The sequence below is a fragment of the Cervus elaphus genome, chromosome 12 (assembly GCF_910594005.1).
Source record: "Cervus elaphus chromosome 12, mCerEla1.1, whole genome shotgun sequence".
Taxonomy (NCBI): Eukaryota; Metazoa; Chordata; class Mammalia; order Artiodactyla; family Cervidae; genus Cervus; species Cervus elaphus.
In genome coordinates, this window is record NC_057826.1 from 93,124,270 (window position 1) to 93,142,700 (window position 18,431).

The following is an 18,431-nucleotide window of genomic DNA, read 5'->3' on the forward strand; positions in this document are numbered from 1 at the left end:
GCATAGAGCAACCTCTCCAGCGATTTAAAGGGGGAACTTCCCAGTTTTCAAAATTACTCATTCTGAAAAGAATGAGACATCTTGAAAATAAAATATTTAACTGTAAAAGTGAAAAAAAAAATAATAAAGGGGGAACTTCCTCAATTCTTTGGCTGATCTACAAATGTGTGTAAGGGAACTACGTAAAGAGGCAGAATGCTGCAGGGAGGGCCGGCAGAACCATTGCTGGGGCTTACACACAGCTAATTAGGGGACTGTTTTCCCTTAAACCCCGCCATGTGCGAAGTACTTTATACGTGAGTTCACATTTAAGCCTTGTGGGTGAGAAAAATGAGATTCAAATGGTAAGTAACCTGCCCAAGGACATAGCTAGTAAGTAGCAGGAGTGAGTTTTGTATGCTTTGACCTTAAAACAAATGTATTTTCCTTCATGCTGGACTAATTCTAGGCTGATAGAACAAATAAGGAGCTGTCATAATTTCTACTGGTGCATTTGCTTCTCAATTTTTATGCTTCTCCATACCTGAACACAAGTGGAAAGAGGAAGGCTACTAGCACATAACATATCTTTAACAGAATACTGACCATCTTTTCCTGATCAAAAGGCTTTTCAATGATTTAAGTTGCTTGTGTTATGCAGATAGAATCATTGACTGTATTTTACTAATTGACTTTTACTATCAACTAATAAATGACAGTCTTTAACTTTGAGGAATTACAAGTTTAATTCTAATACACAAGTTTGAGTTATTCAGGAAAGTATTATTTATATTAGAAACTTTTGCCTCCAGAATGTCACAACATTTATCTTTGACCTCAGTTTTCTCTTCTGTAAAAGATGGGGTTGGAGTAGATTATTTCTGTTTCTTTTTATCTTGTTAAGATTCTTTGAATACAAGTCATCTATTTAGGAAACATATTTGCATAGAGAGTATTAGAATGGACATTAGTTTCCCAGGCTAACTTATAAAAACTCCTAAACAAGTAATGTATCTGAAGTATAGTTCAAGTAAAACTTTATTCAGCTTTGTCTAATAGCAGTTTATAATACAGTGTATAGTATAGTATAATATAATACAATATAATATAATCCTGAAATGATCCTTACTCCCTTCTGTACCCTATCTTCCAGCAGCTTAGGGGAGGACAAAAGGCTGTGTAAAAGAGATAGAGTAAATCCTTTTGCACATCAGTCTATATAAGTCTGCTCTTAGACAATGAAAGCAGTATGTCTGGTACTTTCATATCATTGTATTTGATTCTCCTGTGAAGACAGATCAGGCCAAACAGTGAATCAGTTTACAATTGTCATATCAAATTTAATAGAAATTTTCTTGGTCAGAGTTTGAGAAATTTTTTGATAACTTTTCATATTGATAGTGTTATCCTATAATGAAAGCAGAAATGGTTGATTTTAGGTGTCTGTAGAGATAACTTTGGAAAAATACCTTCTAGGCAGCTGAGATTCTACTACAACATGGAGCAAACCCTAATCAAAAGGACGAAAAGCAGAAGACTGCTTTGGATGAAGCAGATGATGAAAATATGAAAGAGCTGCTGAAATCTTACGGTGCTATTGAGACTAACAATGGAGATGAGAGTGATGGTATAGTCGCTGGTATGTGTAGCAATATTTCTTGCTATTTTATACAAGTGTATACCTCTGCTTGGGCTTCCCTGGTAGCTCAGACGGTAAAGTGTCTGCCTGCAATGCTGGAGACCTGGGTTTGATCCCTGGGTCAGGAAGATCCCCTGGAGAAGGAAATGGCAATCTGCTCCAGTACTTTTGCCTGGAAAATTCCATGGATGGAGGAGCCTGGTAGGCTACAGTCCATGGGATCACAAAGAGTTGGATATGACTGAGCAACTTCAACTTCACATACTTCTGTTTAGAAAAACAAATTCTTCAGATTTGTGTAAATTGTTTCAAAACTAGGGATACTTTTTTGTCTGTTTATTAAACTCTTGAAAAGCATAATTTATTTTTAGAAACAGCATTTCAAAACTTGGTTTAATTTATTGATTATATGGTTCTATTGTATTGGAATTATATGTTGAAACAAAACACATTCATTAAACATTCATCTCTCATAACACTGGATCTGAGATAGAGCTGTTACTGAAACTGTGCAAATTGGTTTACTTTATTGTGGGGCTGGAAAAGGATGACATTATACTAAAGTCTTTGCAACTAAGATTCCATTACTTCAAAATTTATGATTCATGCAAAAGTTGGACTCATGCCAACTTTTCAAGACAAACTTTCTAATGCTAGAATATGAATTTGTTAAGCAAATATACTATACTTATATATGTGTGTGAGTGTATGTGTAATATATATTATAGTGGAAAGAATATTTCAAGGAAATATATAGTCAGGGAAATTTTTATGAAGCATTTTTAGCAGTAGTTTGCACGTAAATAATATAATGAGTTATCTACAAGAAGTAAGCATTTAGTCCTGCCATTTGCAGCAACATAGGTGAGCCTAGAGAATGTCGTGTTAAATGAAGTAAGCATAGAAAGATACAGAAAGGCAAACTTTTTTTTTCCCATTTATTTTTATTAGTTGGAGGCTAATTACTTTACAGTATTGTAGTGGTTTTTGTCATACATTGACATGAATCAGCCATGGATTTACATGTGTTCCCCATCTCGATCCCCCCTCCCACCTCCCTCTCCACCCGATTCCTCTGGGTCTTCCCAGTGCAGAAAGGCAAACTTTTTGTGGTGTCACTTATATATGGAACCTTAAAAAGTCAAGCGTAAAGAACCAGATAGATGGTTGAGTGGTGGTTGCCAAGGGCTTGGGGGAGGAAGTGGTAGAGGAGATGGAGAAATGTTGATCAAAGAGTACAAACTTTCACTTAGAAGATGAACTGGTGCTGCGGGTCTAATGTATAAGATGATGATTACAGTTTTTAATAATAAATTGTATACTTGCAGTTTGCCAAGAAAGTAAATTTTAAATGTTCTCACCAACACACACACACAAACACACAAGGTAACAATGTGAGGTGACGGATGTGTTTGGTTTTTTTTTTTTAAAAGAAGCATTTAGTGAGCACTGACTTAGAAAACATACATTTGTTGAGCACATGCTATACACATCAGCCCAGGAGGAGCTTCCAGTCTTGTGGAGAGATAAGCCAGAAAACAGGCAGTTAAAAACAATTTTGGAAGCGTTGAGGAGAGGGCATTGATCTTCCTTTTCCTTCATGCGTGAGCCTTGACTCATGGAAGAAAAAAGCCAGGAGCTTATCTGTCCTGTCTATGAGGGAGATTATTGGGAAGAGAACCCCTATGACATGCTTTTCCCCTGGCCTGCCACTATCCTTATCAACTGATAGGATTGGTGAGAGGCAAGGGTAGTCATCAGGTCCTGTTTTACTGGCGTGTAGATCCCATGTAGGTCAAAGTCGAGAGACTGGCACACAGATCCTCGTTTCTTTGTCTGCTACCATGTGCTAAGCCCATAGGGTATGAGACTCTTATGGCCCCAGGCATGTCTTTTTCCCTCTTCACAGCCATATCTGGGGCTATTGTGCACTGTGTTATAAAGTGCTAGATCTGTTCCCACTTTTCTGTTGTTCCTTGTGTATACCTTTCCTTGGACAGGTAACCCAACAGAATGAGGGTATAGGGTAGACGTATGTGGAGAAAGGGAATCCGGAATGGGAGAAGGTGCAGAGAGAATTTTATAGAGAGAGTGAATTACAGTCATAGTAGAGCATGGACTTGAAGTCAGATCTGGTTTCAGTGCTAGCTATGTGACACATCAGGCAACTTCTTGAATGCCTCTAAGCTTCATGTTCCTCTTCTGTAAAATAGATGTAATTAACTACCTACCCCTCAGGGCTCATATGAAGATTAAATAAGATGATTCATGGAAAGAGTCGGATATCCAGCATGTGATAAGTATTCAATAGATTTGCTGAATTTAGTCAATTGATAATAAATAATGAGGTGCTAATCAACATTAAGATATCATGGTAATTATAGGCTTAATTTATCCTTCCTATTCCTGTCACCATTACAACTGATAAAATTAGGCAAAATTTTTGCACATTCTTAATATATTTTCTGATTTTATGTTTTAAAGTAAAAATTCCTGATGTCCGGGCAAGAAGACATAAACAGTGCATTTGTGATGATTCCAAAACTGTTGATACACCTTCTGTTTCACACCAAAAAAAAACAGAAGAAAACCTTTCCATGGTGAGTGAAGTTGAAATGCTTTTGCTCTCTAGCCTAGAAAATGCCATTCTTTGGGCCAGCCAGCCATTGACTATTGGCAGCATTCTTTCCATTTTAAGGACATGCAGGTTAAAAATGTTTTTTTGTCATAAGAAAATAATACAGCATAATTGAGTAGAATGAATGTTTTGCCAAAAGTTTTACTTATGTTTTAGGTTTGAAGGATTTGTTAGCCAAAGAAACCACTTGTTACACACATAAACATTTTCAGTTTTTTATAGATTATTTGACTTAATTTCAATATACAAGCAGTAAAAGAGAAGAAATAGAAACAATAGAGAGAAATAACAGCATGTATATACATCACCAATTGGGCCAACCTGCATCCAGACTTGAACAGTACTGGGAGTTGCTCATTGTGTAAAGTGACTCCTGACTTGCTGTGCTTGAGGGCAGGCACTGAATTCAGAATCTAGGCAGTGCCCAGACAGGTGGTCAGAGAGACCTGCTGTCCTGCTTCTGAAGCCAGAATAAGACTTCTTCTATTTTAATTTCCCTAATAATGAACCAAGAAACTGTCTGTTCTGTCTGAACAGAGAAGTATAGTTTAGCTGCTGTTCTTTAATCCTGGATTGGATTCTTAGGCACCTACCTATCCCACAGACAGTGTCACTCTTAAAGGGTTCTAGTGTGTCTTCATCCATCCACTTCCAAAACGTATCTCGGATACATAGTAGGAAGAAAAGACCTTGGAACCCAGAGGAAGAAGAGGAAAGCAACCTGGTTTAACCAACCTGGATCCCACATGGTTGATAGTGATAGAGTTTGCTATATGTGAAATCCCTCATGTGAAGGTGTATTTTTAAAGAAAATAACTTAGTTGCACATATATTAATTTATGAGATGGATATTCTTAGTTTGATTAAAACACATAGTGTCCTAGACACTAATTTCTTAAGCAAAGTGAATAAGACTATGTATGTGGATTAGACTTCCCTTACATACTTTTTGTTAGTATAGAGAGGAAAATATTATTCATTGAACATAAACTATGATTAATCAACTGTTTTATACCTAAAATATTTTAAATGGTGTTTAAACTGAGTTGTATTTGCCTCAACATTTCAAAAATGTTTTAGATTGTTCCTGGTATCTCCTGTAATGAATGAAAAGTTAATTGTCAATCTAAATGTCACTCCCTTGTAGATAATGTATCTTTCAGGCTTACAGTTTTAAGGATTTTTTTTTCATATTCTGCTGTTTCACTAGGTTATGTATAAATGTGGGTGTGTTTTTAATTAATTTTATTCTAAAAGGACTAAACATGTTCCTTTAGTCTGAAGACAGATTTCTCCTTGTATTCTGAAAACTTTTAGCCCTTAGATTGTTGACTATTACCCCTCTCCCATTAGCAGTATTCTCCTTTTATGGAACTCATATTTTTTGAGATGGGTGTTAGATCAGTCTCCATATATCTTTTTTGTATTTTCCATCTCTTTAATTCTCTGCACTGTATTTTGGGTGATACCCTTTGACCTCTAATTTTCTACCCACAGGCTTGAGTGGGTGACAAGTAGAATTTTACTAATCCTTATTTAAGCTAAAGGACACCCACTCATGGTCACTAGTTTTATGTGGGGCTCCATTCTAACTCCGACTCGATGGACATGAGTTTGGGTAAACTCCGGGAGTTGGTGATGGACAGGGAGGCCTGGCGTGCTGCAGTCCATGCGGTTGCAGAGTCGGACACAACTGAGCTGAACTGACTGATTCTAACTCCTACCTTATGTGGCCCTGAGGCCTTATATCCTGTTCCTTTGTAGGTATTAAAAACCCAGACCCTAATTCCTAATACCTATGTTAGTTCCACATCCCTTATGGGCTGCTACCAGCTTCATTTCCTTTCCTTTTATTTTTCCAATTTTAGCTGGGCGTGGGTGGTTAAAATTTATTGTATTTTGTCTAATGTATTTTTCCAGGTGTTTGGAGTAGACAGGGGTCCTTCTGTATCAGCTCAGCTCACTGTATTGACCATTAGTATCTTTAAGGTATATTTTCATGTAAAGATTAAAACATTATGGAAAAATCACCCTAACCCCATTGTTATTAACTGTATGAGTATTTGTTTCAGGAATAATGAGTATCACTTTAGATGCCAAGCCTCAGGGAAATATAATGAAGATATAAGAGTTTAATGAAAACCAACTTTCAGAAAAAACTTAAATATGCAGACTTTAAAGTTGTTAAAGGTTTGTCCTTTGTAAATGTAAATTTGTTTTTGAAAATTTCAAATCAAATTGAGGATGAGGGGTGACTCTATGGCCAGATGCAAAGGAAATGAGATGATTTTAGTTTGATGCTACCTCTGACACCTTCAGATAACAGCATCTAGGCAGCCTCCTTCTCTCCCTCCATATAGAGTGAGTACAAAAAGTGATTATCATAATGATAATAGTTGGCATTCACAGAGTATTTATGACATGGTGAGCTCTCCTCTTAAGTGCTTTATGTTAATCCGTTTAGTCTTCATAATAATGAAAGTAGTTTCTATTAATATCATTACCTTCCTCATTACAGCTAAGGAAGCTGAAGTAAGAGAGTGTAGGTAACAATCCAAAATTACATTTCTATTGCATAGCAGTGGCAGAATTAAACTCCAGGTAATCTGACTCCAGAGCCTGTGCTCTCAACCAGTATGCTTTAAATATACAAATTTGTGAAAGACATGTCAGAAGCAAAAATGATCCTAAGACGTTATGGAAAAACCCAAATGAACTTGTTGGCCAACCCAATATGTTGAAGGCATTTCAGTATTAATATTCCTCTATTTTAATTTCCCTAACAATGAACCAAGAAACTATCTGCATTGAATAGTTTAATATTAATATTAAACTATTAATATTAATAGTTTAATTAATACTATTTATTAATACTGACAAGTATATAAAGAGGTGGTTTTAAATCCTCTTTGTGGGTTTTTGAGAGTGTTTTGTATTTCTAAGACTGTATGTGAAATCTTCATAGTGCACAATGATAATCATAAAGCCTTAAAGTGAACTTGCATACATGTAATCTTTAAATATTATTTGCTGAGTTCTTTTTTTCACCTATACCTATAAAAGGAGTCATTGAGAAATTGTGATTGTTTTTATGGTTGCCACTCTTAACATTCTGTTTTCCAGGAGCAGATCTGCTACATAAATCAGATGTATTTAATTTTTTTCCAAGTTTAAATGTTTGTTAACATTTAAGTAGTTAAGTTTAAATGAGGCCTGAATACATTTGTAACATAAAGGGAAATCAGCATTTTTAGTGGTACTTTATTTAGCACTTTTACTGTGCATTTGTCAGTTGCCTACTAGAGAAAAACATCTACCTTCTTGTAACGAAGTTTTTAATATTTTATCTGATAGCATCAGACCATCAGTGCCATTCTACAAGATATAGAAGAAAAACAAGAAAATTTATTAGAGTTTGAAATAAGAACCCCTGAAGATGCAGGTAAGTATGCACTCATACTTAAGTTTGATTATTTCAGTCATCCAAGGCGTTGCTGCCTCATCTTCTTTTGGGGATGGGGTGGGTATAGTATGATTCCATTTTTTTATAAAGTTCAAGAACAGGCAAAACTAAACTTTGGATAGAATTCAAAATAGGAGTGCTGTGAGGTTGAAGGTGTCCTCCCCCCAAAAAATGTCCACATTATAAGTCCTGATAAGTGATAAAGATGTGGTCCATATATGCAGAATACTACTCATCCATCGAAAAGAACAAAATAATGCCATTTGCAGCAACACGGATGGACCTAGAGATTGTCGTGAGTGAAGTGAGTCAGAGAAAGGCACGTATCATGTGATACCGCTTATGTGTGGAATCTAAAACATGGTACAAATGAACTTATTTATAAAACAGAAATAGAGTCACAGATGTAGATGATAAATGCATAGTTTCCAAGGGAGAAGGGGTATAGGAGGGATAAATTGGCAGATCGGGATTGACACATACATGCTACTGTTTGTAAAATAGACAACTAGTAAGGACCTGCTGCACAGTGCCAGGAGCTCCACTCAGTACTCTGTGGGGACCTGTGTGAGAAAATGATCTAAAAAAGCGGGTGTGTGTGTGTGTGTGTAACTGATTCACGCTGCTGCAAAACAGAAACTAACACAACATTGTAAATCACCTATACTCTAATAAACATTAATTAAAAAAAATCAAAATAGTACCTCATCAGTCTTTTTTGTAGCAGGATATAACTGTTAATTAGTCTGTTAGCTTAATTTCATGTTGTGGTGGTGGTGGTTTAGACACTACGTGGTGTCTGACTCTTGTGACCCCATGGAGGCCAAGCTCCTCTGTCCTCTGTCCATGGGATTCTCCAGGCAAGAATACTGGAGTGGGTTGCCATTTCCTTCTCCAGGGGATCTTCCCGACCCAGGAATCGAACCTGGATCTCTTGCATTGCAGGCAGGCTCTTTACTAACTTACCTATGAGGGAAGCCCTAATTCATGTTGTATACATTTTAAAAAAATTATTTCTTTTTAAACTATACCCATTCTACTTTTCATCCTGGCCTAGCACATGATACGGGTTGTATTTTGAGGAAAATAATACAAATTAATTTATATCCCCAAACAGTATGTATAGTTCATATATTTTATTTAGTATTTATAATATCTTACACATCTAAGATGAATTTTACAAGAATATACTTTTTTCATTATAAAAGGTATATAGATACATTTCAAAAACAATAATGAGGAAAAATATGCTAAAATCACCTACTGCTCGACCATAGTATTTTGGTGTTTAGTTTTCTTTTTTTTCTAAGAGAATGCTTATGCAATTATACCTCAATAAAATTGTTAAAAAGCATAGATTGGATCATGTTAGATGTGCTGTGTTTTCTTTTTGCCATGGTCATCATTCTTAGTAGTTATATAGTATCCTGTTCAATAAATGTCCCATGATTTACTTAATTTTTCCTTTTTTGTTGAGCATGTAGATTTTTCCAATTTTTTGCTATTACACCACCATACATAGTTCTTTCTGGATTTAGGATTATCCTCTTAGGAAAAATTAACATAATTGAAATTATTGGGTCAAAATATATAAACATTGTAAAATCTATTGGTTCATATTGATAAGTTGATTTCCTAAAGTGTTACATAATAATTTGTACTTCCACCAACACACATTTGTGTTTGCTTTTACACTGCTAATAGTGTCAACTAAAAAATATTTTACTATTTTAGTAAAAAATTTTTATATTATTTTCACTATTGATTATTAATGGTACTTTTTCACTAATTTTATCTTCTATTTCATAAAGTGACTGTTCCTGTTTGTTAAGAAATTGAAGCCATTTTATATAATCAAGTTATTGACTACTTTTCTGTGATAACTGCTGCAAATACTTTTTTTGTCCCTTAACGGTGTTTTTATTTATAACATATTAGAGTGTGTTAAATACAGAGATTCTCAAATTCTGTATAGTAGAATGTATCAGCCTCTTTGCTGTTGCTTAAGATCACTGCAGATGGTGACTGCAGCCATGAAGTTGAAAGGCGCTTACTCCTTGGAAGGAAAGTGATGACCAACCTAGATAGCATATTAAAAAGCAGAGACATTACTTTGCCAACCAGGGTCCGTCTAGTCAAGGCTATGATTTTTCCAGTGGTCATGTATGGATGTGAGAGTTGGACTATAAAGAAAGCTGAGCGCCGGAGAATTGATGCCTTAGAACTGTGGTGCTGGAGAAGACTCCTGAGAGTCTCTTGGACTGCAAGGTCAAACCAGTTACTCTTAAGCGAGCTCAGCCCTGAATACTCACTGGAAGGACTGATGCTGAAGCTGAAGCTCCAGTATTGTGGTCATCTGATGTGAACACATGAATCATTGGAAAAGTCCCTGATGCTGGGAAAGATCGAGGGCAGAAGTAGAGGAGGGCGTCAGAGGATGAGATGGCTGGACAGCATAACCAGTGCAGTGAACATGAACTTGGGCAAACTCCGGGAGATGGTGAGGGACAGGGCGGCCTGGTGTGCCGCAGTCCACGGGGTCCCAAAGAGCTGGACACGACTGGGTGACTGAACAACAACAGCAGAAGAGGAGACGCCCTCACCTCTCGCTTTTGCTTCTTAGAACAGAGAATCCCACCCATTAAGCTTCAAGTCTCTTAAGAAATAGTTTTGCAAATTCACCATCTCCATATTCTGACACCTTTTCATCTTTGATCTGATTGAGGCATCCAAGAGAATTTTATTTTGTTTATTTCTTTGTAAATTTTTCTTACAGATATTTTTTATTTATTTTTATATCAAATATTTTTAGTGCCTCAACTAAATTGAAGCAGAAAAAAATGTTCATTTTAAACATCTTATATGTTATTTTTGCTAAGCATTATAACTCTGTAATTTATCTGAAATTTCTTTGCCATGTATGGTAGAAAGATAGAACAGGGCTTTCCCCCATATTACTACCCCTCTGCCTACTCTTATTTGTTGAGTAATTCCTCTCATCTTCATTATTTTATAATGCCTTATCACATATTAAAATCTTATACGTATTTGGGTAGTTTCTAGATTTTCTCAAAGATACCATTGATTAATTTTGTCTCTTTGATAAGTAGTATCAAGTTAGACATAAAATATTTTTATATACATTTATAGAAACTTTGGTTACTATGATAATGTTATTTAAAATTATAATGTGGTTGATGTGGTTTAAAATTCAGTTAGAAAAGCCAAACGTGGCAGGGTATATAGATAATGTAAATGTCTTTTGTTAAAGTGTCAAGTCTTCCCAACAAATTTATGTCTAAATTCTTAATTATTGTTTAAGGAGATTAGGGAGATAGAAACTATTCTGGGAACACTGACTCTGTACTTGTCAGATCATTTGTCTGACTCACAAAAGGAGGTTCTGGAGCAAATTCCAGCTATGAACTTTGTGTCATTTTCCACCATTGCTTTTCTCTAGTTAAATTATCTAGAAAAATACACGTTGGTCTAAAAAAATTAAGAAAAACTTAAGAAACAAAGCCAAAAATGAAATGAATAGCAAATAGCTTAAAATAAATAATTTCCTATTTGGGTATCTGGGTTTGGACATAATTTACATGTAAATCCTGTGAATTTGTGCTGGGGGAGGTCATGATGTCTTTACTTGGGAAGCAATGGAAGAAAGTAGGAAAATAAGTAATAATAAGAATAATTTTATATAGATCTATGGCTTCCCTGGTAGCTCAACTGGTAAAGAATCCACCTGCAATGCAGGAGACCCCGGTTCGATTCCTGGGTTGGGAAGATCCCCTGGAGAAAGGAACAGCTACCCACTTCAGTATTCTGGCCTGGAGAATTCCATGAACAGAAGAGCCTGGCAGGCTATAGTCCATGGGATCGCAAGGAGTCAGACATGACTGAGCGACCTTCACTTCACTTCATAAGTGACTTTAGGTATCATATAGTCCTAAGTGTTAAGTATAAAGAACAAGAACTGATGGCATGATTCTTATTTTTAAGTACATATAATAGTTATATATAGTATAAATACATAGACTATATATATAAAATAAACATGTTTTAAACACACACACACCTACCAGAGTATTCAAAGCAGTCTCTTTCATGGAGTGAAATATCGAGGAGGAATGGGTGAGTGGGAATACCCTGACTTCTCTTCTCTGTTTGTTGTGTTCAAGTCGTGTCCAACTCTGCGACCCCATGGACTGCAGCACGCTGGGCTTCCCTGACCCTCACAATCTCCCTGAGTTTACCCAGGTTCACTTCCATTGAATTGGTGATGCCATCCAACCATCTTATCCTCTATCACCCTCTTCTCCTTCTGCCTTTGATCTTTCCCAGCATTCTTCTCTGTAAACATCCATATTATTTGAAAATTTCCTTTACATTGACAGTGTTTTCCTTGTGTATTTTAAAATGTAAATAATTTTAACAGACAAAATTATCTTACTGTTTATCTTCTTTTAGTATCCTTGTTTCACAATTAAGGCAGCTCACCAGAGAGGTCAATGACTTGTCCAGGATCACCAAGCTTAGTCACTGGGATAACAGGATTAGAACTCAGGCTTGCCTGCTCCTTCTTGGTGTGGTCTTATACACCTCAGGGCACTTCTCTAGAGTGACATAAGTCCATAAGCTTTGATATCTGGACCATTGATATGGTGGAAGAGGGTAGGGAAATAATGGTTTTTTTAATTAACAGTAAGGCTAAGTCCTTTGTGACCAAATTTAACATTTGCTATCTCTCAGTTAACTGACTTTTTATTACCTTGCATCTAGAACAATACGCTGGTAAGATGTTAGAGATAAAGGAAGTTATGGACAACGTGCTTGCCAAACAGAAGGCAGAAAGGGATGATCTAGCTAAAAAATACAGGTGAGTAAAAAAAAGGTAAGAATGCTTTGGAGTTTTCGGAATTTATCTATTTGTAATCTATAATAGGTCTAGACTTTTTTTAAATTGTATCTATCTATTTTTGGCTATGCTGGGTCTTCATTTCTGCACACTGGTTCTCTCTAGCTGCAGTGAGCAGGGGCTACTCTCTAGTTGCAACGCATGCGCCCTCATTGCAGTGGCAGAGCATGTTTCTTGCTGCGGAGCACAGACGCCAGAGCAGGGGCTTCAGTAGCTGCGGTGCGCGAGTTTAGTTGCCCCCGTGGCATGTGGAGTCTTCCCAGGCCATCAAATCTGTGACCCTGCGCTGGCTGGCAGACTCTGAACCCCTGGACCCCCAGGGAAGTCCTGGCCTGGAATTCCTTGTGATCACAGATGTTATGTGGAACTGGAAAAGGACTTTATGAGGTCATCTAATCTATTATGTCCATGAGAAATTATATATACTTCCTAGAGAGATGTTTTTCTACTTTATTACTTGAAATGTTCAGAAAAGGACATTTTAATAAAATGTCCACAGCCATGAATTTCATGAAAGCCTTTCTGGCCATGAATCCCATAAGTAAATTTCTTTCCTTAGTAAACTCACATTTTTTGACATTAAAATTGGTTCTTTTATGCTATCACAAATGTTTTTCTAAGCAGTGTAATCATGTGTATTTTGTAGTCTTGTGTACTTCTAAGTTCTCAGGGTCCTTAAAGAGTTTTATCCTAATTATATTGATTATATACCTCTTATCTTTTTTTTTTTTTTTTTGAGAAACTTGTTATATATATTTTTTCTTGTTTGGGTATTATTTTTTATTCTTTTCTTTTTTCTTAAGATGAGAACTTTTAAGGTCTACTCTCAGCAACTTTCAAGTATACAATACAGTATTATCAATTGTAGTCACCATGGGTAATTTATACCTTTTGATAACCCTCATCCATTTCACCCGAATGCTTCCTCCGCCTCTGCTAACCACCAGCCTGTTCTCTGAATCTGTGACTTTTGGTTTTTATTTTGGCTTCCAAATATAAGTGAGATCATACAGTATTTGTGTTTGTCTGACTTATTTCACTTAGTATGAAGCCCTCAAGATCTGTTCATGTTGTCACAAATGCCAGGATTTGTTTCTTTTTATGGCTTAAAAATATTCCATTATATGTGTGTGTCTTCTTTTTAATGTTGCTATTAGCCTTGAAATTTTGTAATCTAAAGAGCATTTTTATTTTCTATCTGGACTCTGTTTCACATAGCTTTAAATGTGATATTAATTTCTTTTTTCTTCTCTATCCAACCAGCTTCTTACATTTAATACTACTAGTTATTTGCTAATTCTGATTTCTTCTTGACACTTCTTCCACTTGCATCTGCTACTTGCTTTAATATCCAGTCAGTTTGGAGTTTAGTACCAACAACTCTAAACTGTGTTAGGAGAGACAATTACCTATACTGTTGCTTTCCTTTAAAACAGCTGCTCTTAAAAGATGGTCACTGAGACCATTTCAAGGGGTCCAAGAAGTCAAAAGCCATTTTTATAATAATAATATGTTATTTGCCAATTTTTACTCTCATTTTCTCATAAGTGTACAATGAAATTTTCTAGAGGCCAATGGTATATCATCATCCTAATAGCTAATGGAATGTACACTTGTGTGTTTCTTTGTTTTAAAATTTTCTCAGTTCTATTTTCTGAAACAGTAAATATTGATAGATATAACCCATATAAACAAAAGTTCTTTGGGTTTCTCAGTAACTTTTAAGAGTATAAAAAAGTCCTGAGACCAAAAAGTTTGAGAGCCACTGGAAACAAAAGTGTCCAGTATCCTGAAGATCCGTGTGGAATAGGTGAGCATAACCAGAAGTCGGGGTGTGGGTGAGTCATTGCCTCCCGTTCAGTCCTTAAGCCCCTGAGAGACTTGGTCTGGGGAGGACACACGGGGCAGCGCTTATCTGGGTAGAGTCCTGGACTTCCAGGTGCCTCCATGCAGGTTCAGAAAGTACAGTTACGATAATCAGTTGATGAATTGACACTTCTGTGTCTAGCTTACTTATGATTATTCACAAAACAACCTCAGTCCTCCATAGTTAAGTGAATTTGGGTGGAACTTACTGTCAAATTTCACTTCCTGATACACCGTTTAACTGTAAACGGTTAAACCGATTCCAAAGTTAAAGCAGGTAGTATTGCTTCTTGTCATCAGCTGGTACCTTCCAACTAAAGGACGAGTGGATATCTAGATAGATAACACAAGCTTTGTTTCTGTCTTAGGGCTGACTCGCAACTGTGGATAACCACACTGTCACCTCCTAAAAAAGGCATACTTACTTGCCTCATGTAGAGCAAGTTTGCCTTCAAAGAATACACATGGCGAAGATAGACTCTTGTGTACTTTGAGCTGATTAAATTTAAATTGACACAGAGTATCTATAAAATCTACATGACTGCTTAAAAACAAAAAGTTTTCCACTGTTTTTGTATTTGTCCCTTTTCTGTTTCTCTCTACAGGGCGTCCATAGAGTCATTTAAGTGTGGAGTCCTGAGGGAACAACTGGCTAACTTGGCCGCAAGACAGAAGAGCCTCCTACTTGTAGCAAAAAAGCAGAAAAAAATAAGCCAGAAGCTTCACACCCATAAGAATGCTCCAGCTTTGTCTGGTCTTAGTGTTGGGAAGCTGCCATCCGGCTCAGAAGCCTCTCATGAAAAGGACAGGCAAGAGTTCGTCCGTCTGGACAACCCCGTGCAGCCCCAGTCAGCCTCAGTGTCTGCCGTCAGCCTTGTGTGCAGAGGCATGCAGGAAGCACAGCTGTCTCAGGAAGTCTGGCACGGCGACCAGAGCAGCCACTCGTGTCTAAATTCAAAGACAGTAAGAAGGGAAGACTTTTCTGGAAGTGAACTGAACTCTAAGCAAGATATCAATGACTGTACCTTAGATGGATTATCAAAATCCGAACATTCAGATGGCACTAATCAGATTAAATTACAATCCCAATCTGTTAGTTTTACTGCTGAAGCAGAGTATTCACAGGAAGAGAATGGTCTTACAGGGAGTACAGCCAAGGGGCAGGTGTCCTTCAGTCCTTCAGCAGTAACTAGCGCATTAAAAACTGCGGCAACCACCAGTGTGTTTGCCCGCCATGATGGCCATCCAGCAAGTGTTATTTGTGATCAGGCTCCTTCTGATTGTGATCCAAATGAAGGAAACAGGAAAACAGCTCCCCGCCAAACACCCGGGGGGACATCAGAATCCCTGGCACCCCAAGGGGTTGATGTATTTGGCAGTGACATGGGGCAACAGCTGCATCCTTACTTTAAAAAATCAGTCCTCACTGTTCCTCATGCAAATGATAGTCAGAGCTCCTCCTCCTCTGGGTCTGGCTACCAACATACTATGAAAAAACCTTCAAACTACAACGCAACTCCCAAAAAGAAATGTATGCAGATAAAGGATCTGATATTACTAGGAAGACTTAATCCAGGAAATAACATTCTGGAATTCAAAACACAGGTATCCTATTGTTTTTTTTTCCTTTAAAATTATGTAAATTTTCTAAATAAGTGACTTAAAATGTTCCTGTCACATAGTGTCAGTATATAGCTCTTATTAGGGGAAAGGGTTTGGTTGGGCTATTTGAATGGAGAAACTTGACCACTATATTCTTAGCAAGTGAAAGTGAAAGTTGGTCAGTCATGTCCAACTCTTTGCAACCCCCATGGACTGTGCAGTACACAGAATTCTGCAGGCCAGAATACTGGAGAGGGTAGCCTTTCCCTTCTCCAGGGTATCTTCCCAACCCAGGGATCGAACCCAGGTCTCCTGCATCGCAGGTGGATTCTTTACCAGCTAAGCCACCAGGAAAGCCCAAGAATACTGGAGTTGGTAGCCTATCCCTTCTCCAGCAGATCTTCCCGACCCAGGAATCTAACCAGGGTCTCCGGCACTGAAGGAAAATTCTTTACCAGCTGAGCTACCAGGGAAGCCTAAAATTGCCTTATTCCTTTTAGTCACAAGCACCTTTGGGCTCTCAGACCAGAGTTAGTTATACTCAGCAGGGAGGGTTTTGTGTGTGCTAAGTTGCTCTGTTGTGTCCAGCTCTTTGTACCCCCATGGACTGCAGCATGCCAGGCTCCTCTGTCCTCCACTCTCTCCTGGAGTTTGCTTAATTAGATTCATGTCCATTGAATTAGTGATGCTTCTAACCATCTCATCCTCTGCTATTTCCTTCTCCTTTTGCCTTCAGTCTTTCCCAGCATCAGGGTCTTTTCCAGTAAGTTGACTCTTCGCATCAGGTGGCCAAAATATTGGAGCTTCAGCTTCAGCATCAGTCCTTCCAATGATTATTCAGGGTTGATTTCCTTTAGGATTGACTGGTTTGATCTCCTTTCAGTCCAAGGAACTCCTCAAGAGTCTTCTCCAGCACCATGATTCAAAACCATCAGTTCTTTAGTGCTCGGCCTTCCTTATGGTTCAATTCTCACATCCATACGTGACTAGAAAAACCATAGCTTTGAGTATACAGATCTTTGTCAGTAAAGTGATGTCTTTGTTTTTTAATATGCTGTCTAGGTTTGTCATAGCTTTCCTTGTAAGGAGCAAGCATCTTTTAATTTTATGGCTGCAGTCATCGTCCACAGTGATTTTAGAGTCCAAGAAAATAAAATCTGTCACTGCTTCCACTTTTTCCCCTTCTGTTTGCCATGAAGTGATGGGGCTGGATACCATGATCTTAGTTTTTTGAATGTTGAGTTTTAAGCCTGCTTTTTCACTCTCCTCTTTTACCCTCATCAAGAGGCTCTTTAGTTCTTCTTGGCTTTCTACCATAAGGGTGGTGTCATCTGCATATCTGAGGTTGTTGACATTTCTCTCAGCAATCTTGATTCCAGCTTGTGCTTCATCCAGCCCAGCATTTCACATGATGTACTCTGCATGTAAGTTAAATAAGCAGGGTGACAGTATACAACCTTCTACTCCTTTCCCAATTTTGAACCAGTCAGTTGTTCAGTGTAAGGTTCTAACTGTTGATTCTTGACCTGCATACAGGTTTCTCAGGAGACAAGTAAGATGGTCTGGTATTCCATCTCTTTAAGAGTTTTCCACAGTTTGTTGTGATCCACACAGTCAAAGGCTTTAGCGTAATCAATGAATCAGAAGTAGATGTTTTTCTGGAATTCCCTTGCTTTCTCTGTGATCCAGAAATTGAAAGTGAAAGTCGCTGCTCAGTCGTGTCAAACTCTTTGCGACCCCATGGACTATAAATTTAGTCCATGGAATTTTCCAGGCCAGAATACTGGAATGGGTAGCCTATCCCTTCTCCAGTGGATCTTCCCAACCCAGGAATCGAACTGGGATCTCCTTCATTGCAGGCGGATTCTTTACCAGCTGAGCTACCAGGAAAGCCCCCAGAAAATGTTGGCCATTGATCTCTGTGTTCCTCTGCCTTTTCTAAACCCGGCTTGTACATCTGAAGTTCTTGGTTCATGTACTGCTAAAGCCTAACTTGAAGGATTTTGCGCATAACATTACTAGCTTGTGAAATGAGTGCGATTATTCGATAGTTTGAACATTCTTAGGCCCTGCCCTTCTTTGGGACTGTAATGAAAACTGACCTTTTCCAGTCCTTTTGGGTCTTCCTTTTATAGTTTGTTAGGCAGGATTGGAGCAGTGTTCAGTCTAAGGCTAATTATATCCCTCGGCAAGGCAAGACTTCTATGTATCTACCAGTGCTCCATCAGTTTGTCTTTCTAGTCTCACTGTGGGGAACAGGTGCTGTTTCTGCCCTTTGAGAATGCCGGAGAATGCCATCACATCTAATTCTTTCAGATGGTTCTTT

General features: G+C 37.7%; 1 protein-coding gene across 1 annotated transcript in view; it reads left to right on the top strand.

The window, feature by feature from the left end:
- Positions 1 to 18,431, top strand: part of ANKRD31 (ankyrin repeat domain 31) — a 125,552-nt gene that overhangs the window by 86,129 nt on the left and 20,992 nt on the right. Inside the window, exons 19-23 of the mRNA XM_043920584.1 lie at positions 1,456 to 1,618; positions 4,103 to 4,218; positions 7,611 to 7,698; positions 12,502 to 12,598; positions 15,109 to 16,108. Coding sequence (XP_043776519.1) covers positions 1,456 to 1,618; positions 4,103 to 4,218; positions 7,611 to 7,698; positions 12,502 to 12,598; positions 15,109 to 16,108 — 1,464 coding nt within the window. The remainder of the gene's footprint in view (positions 1 to 1,455; positions 1,619 to 4,102; positions 4,219 to 7,610; positions 7,699 to 12,501; positions 12,599 to 15,108; positions 16,109 to 18,431) is intronic.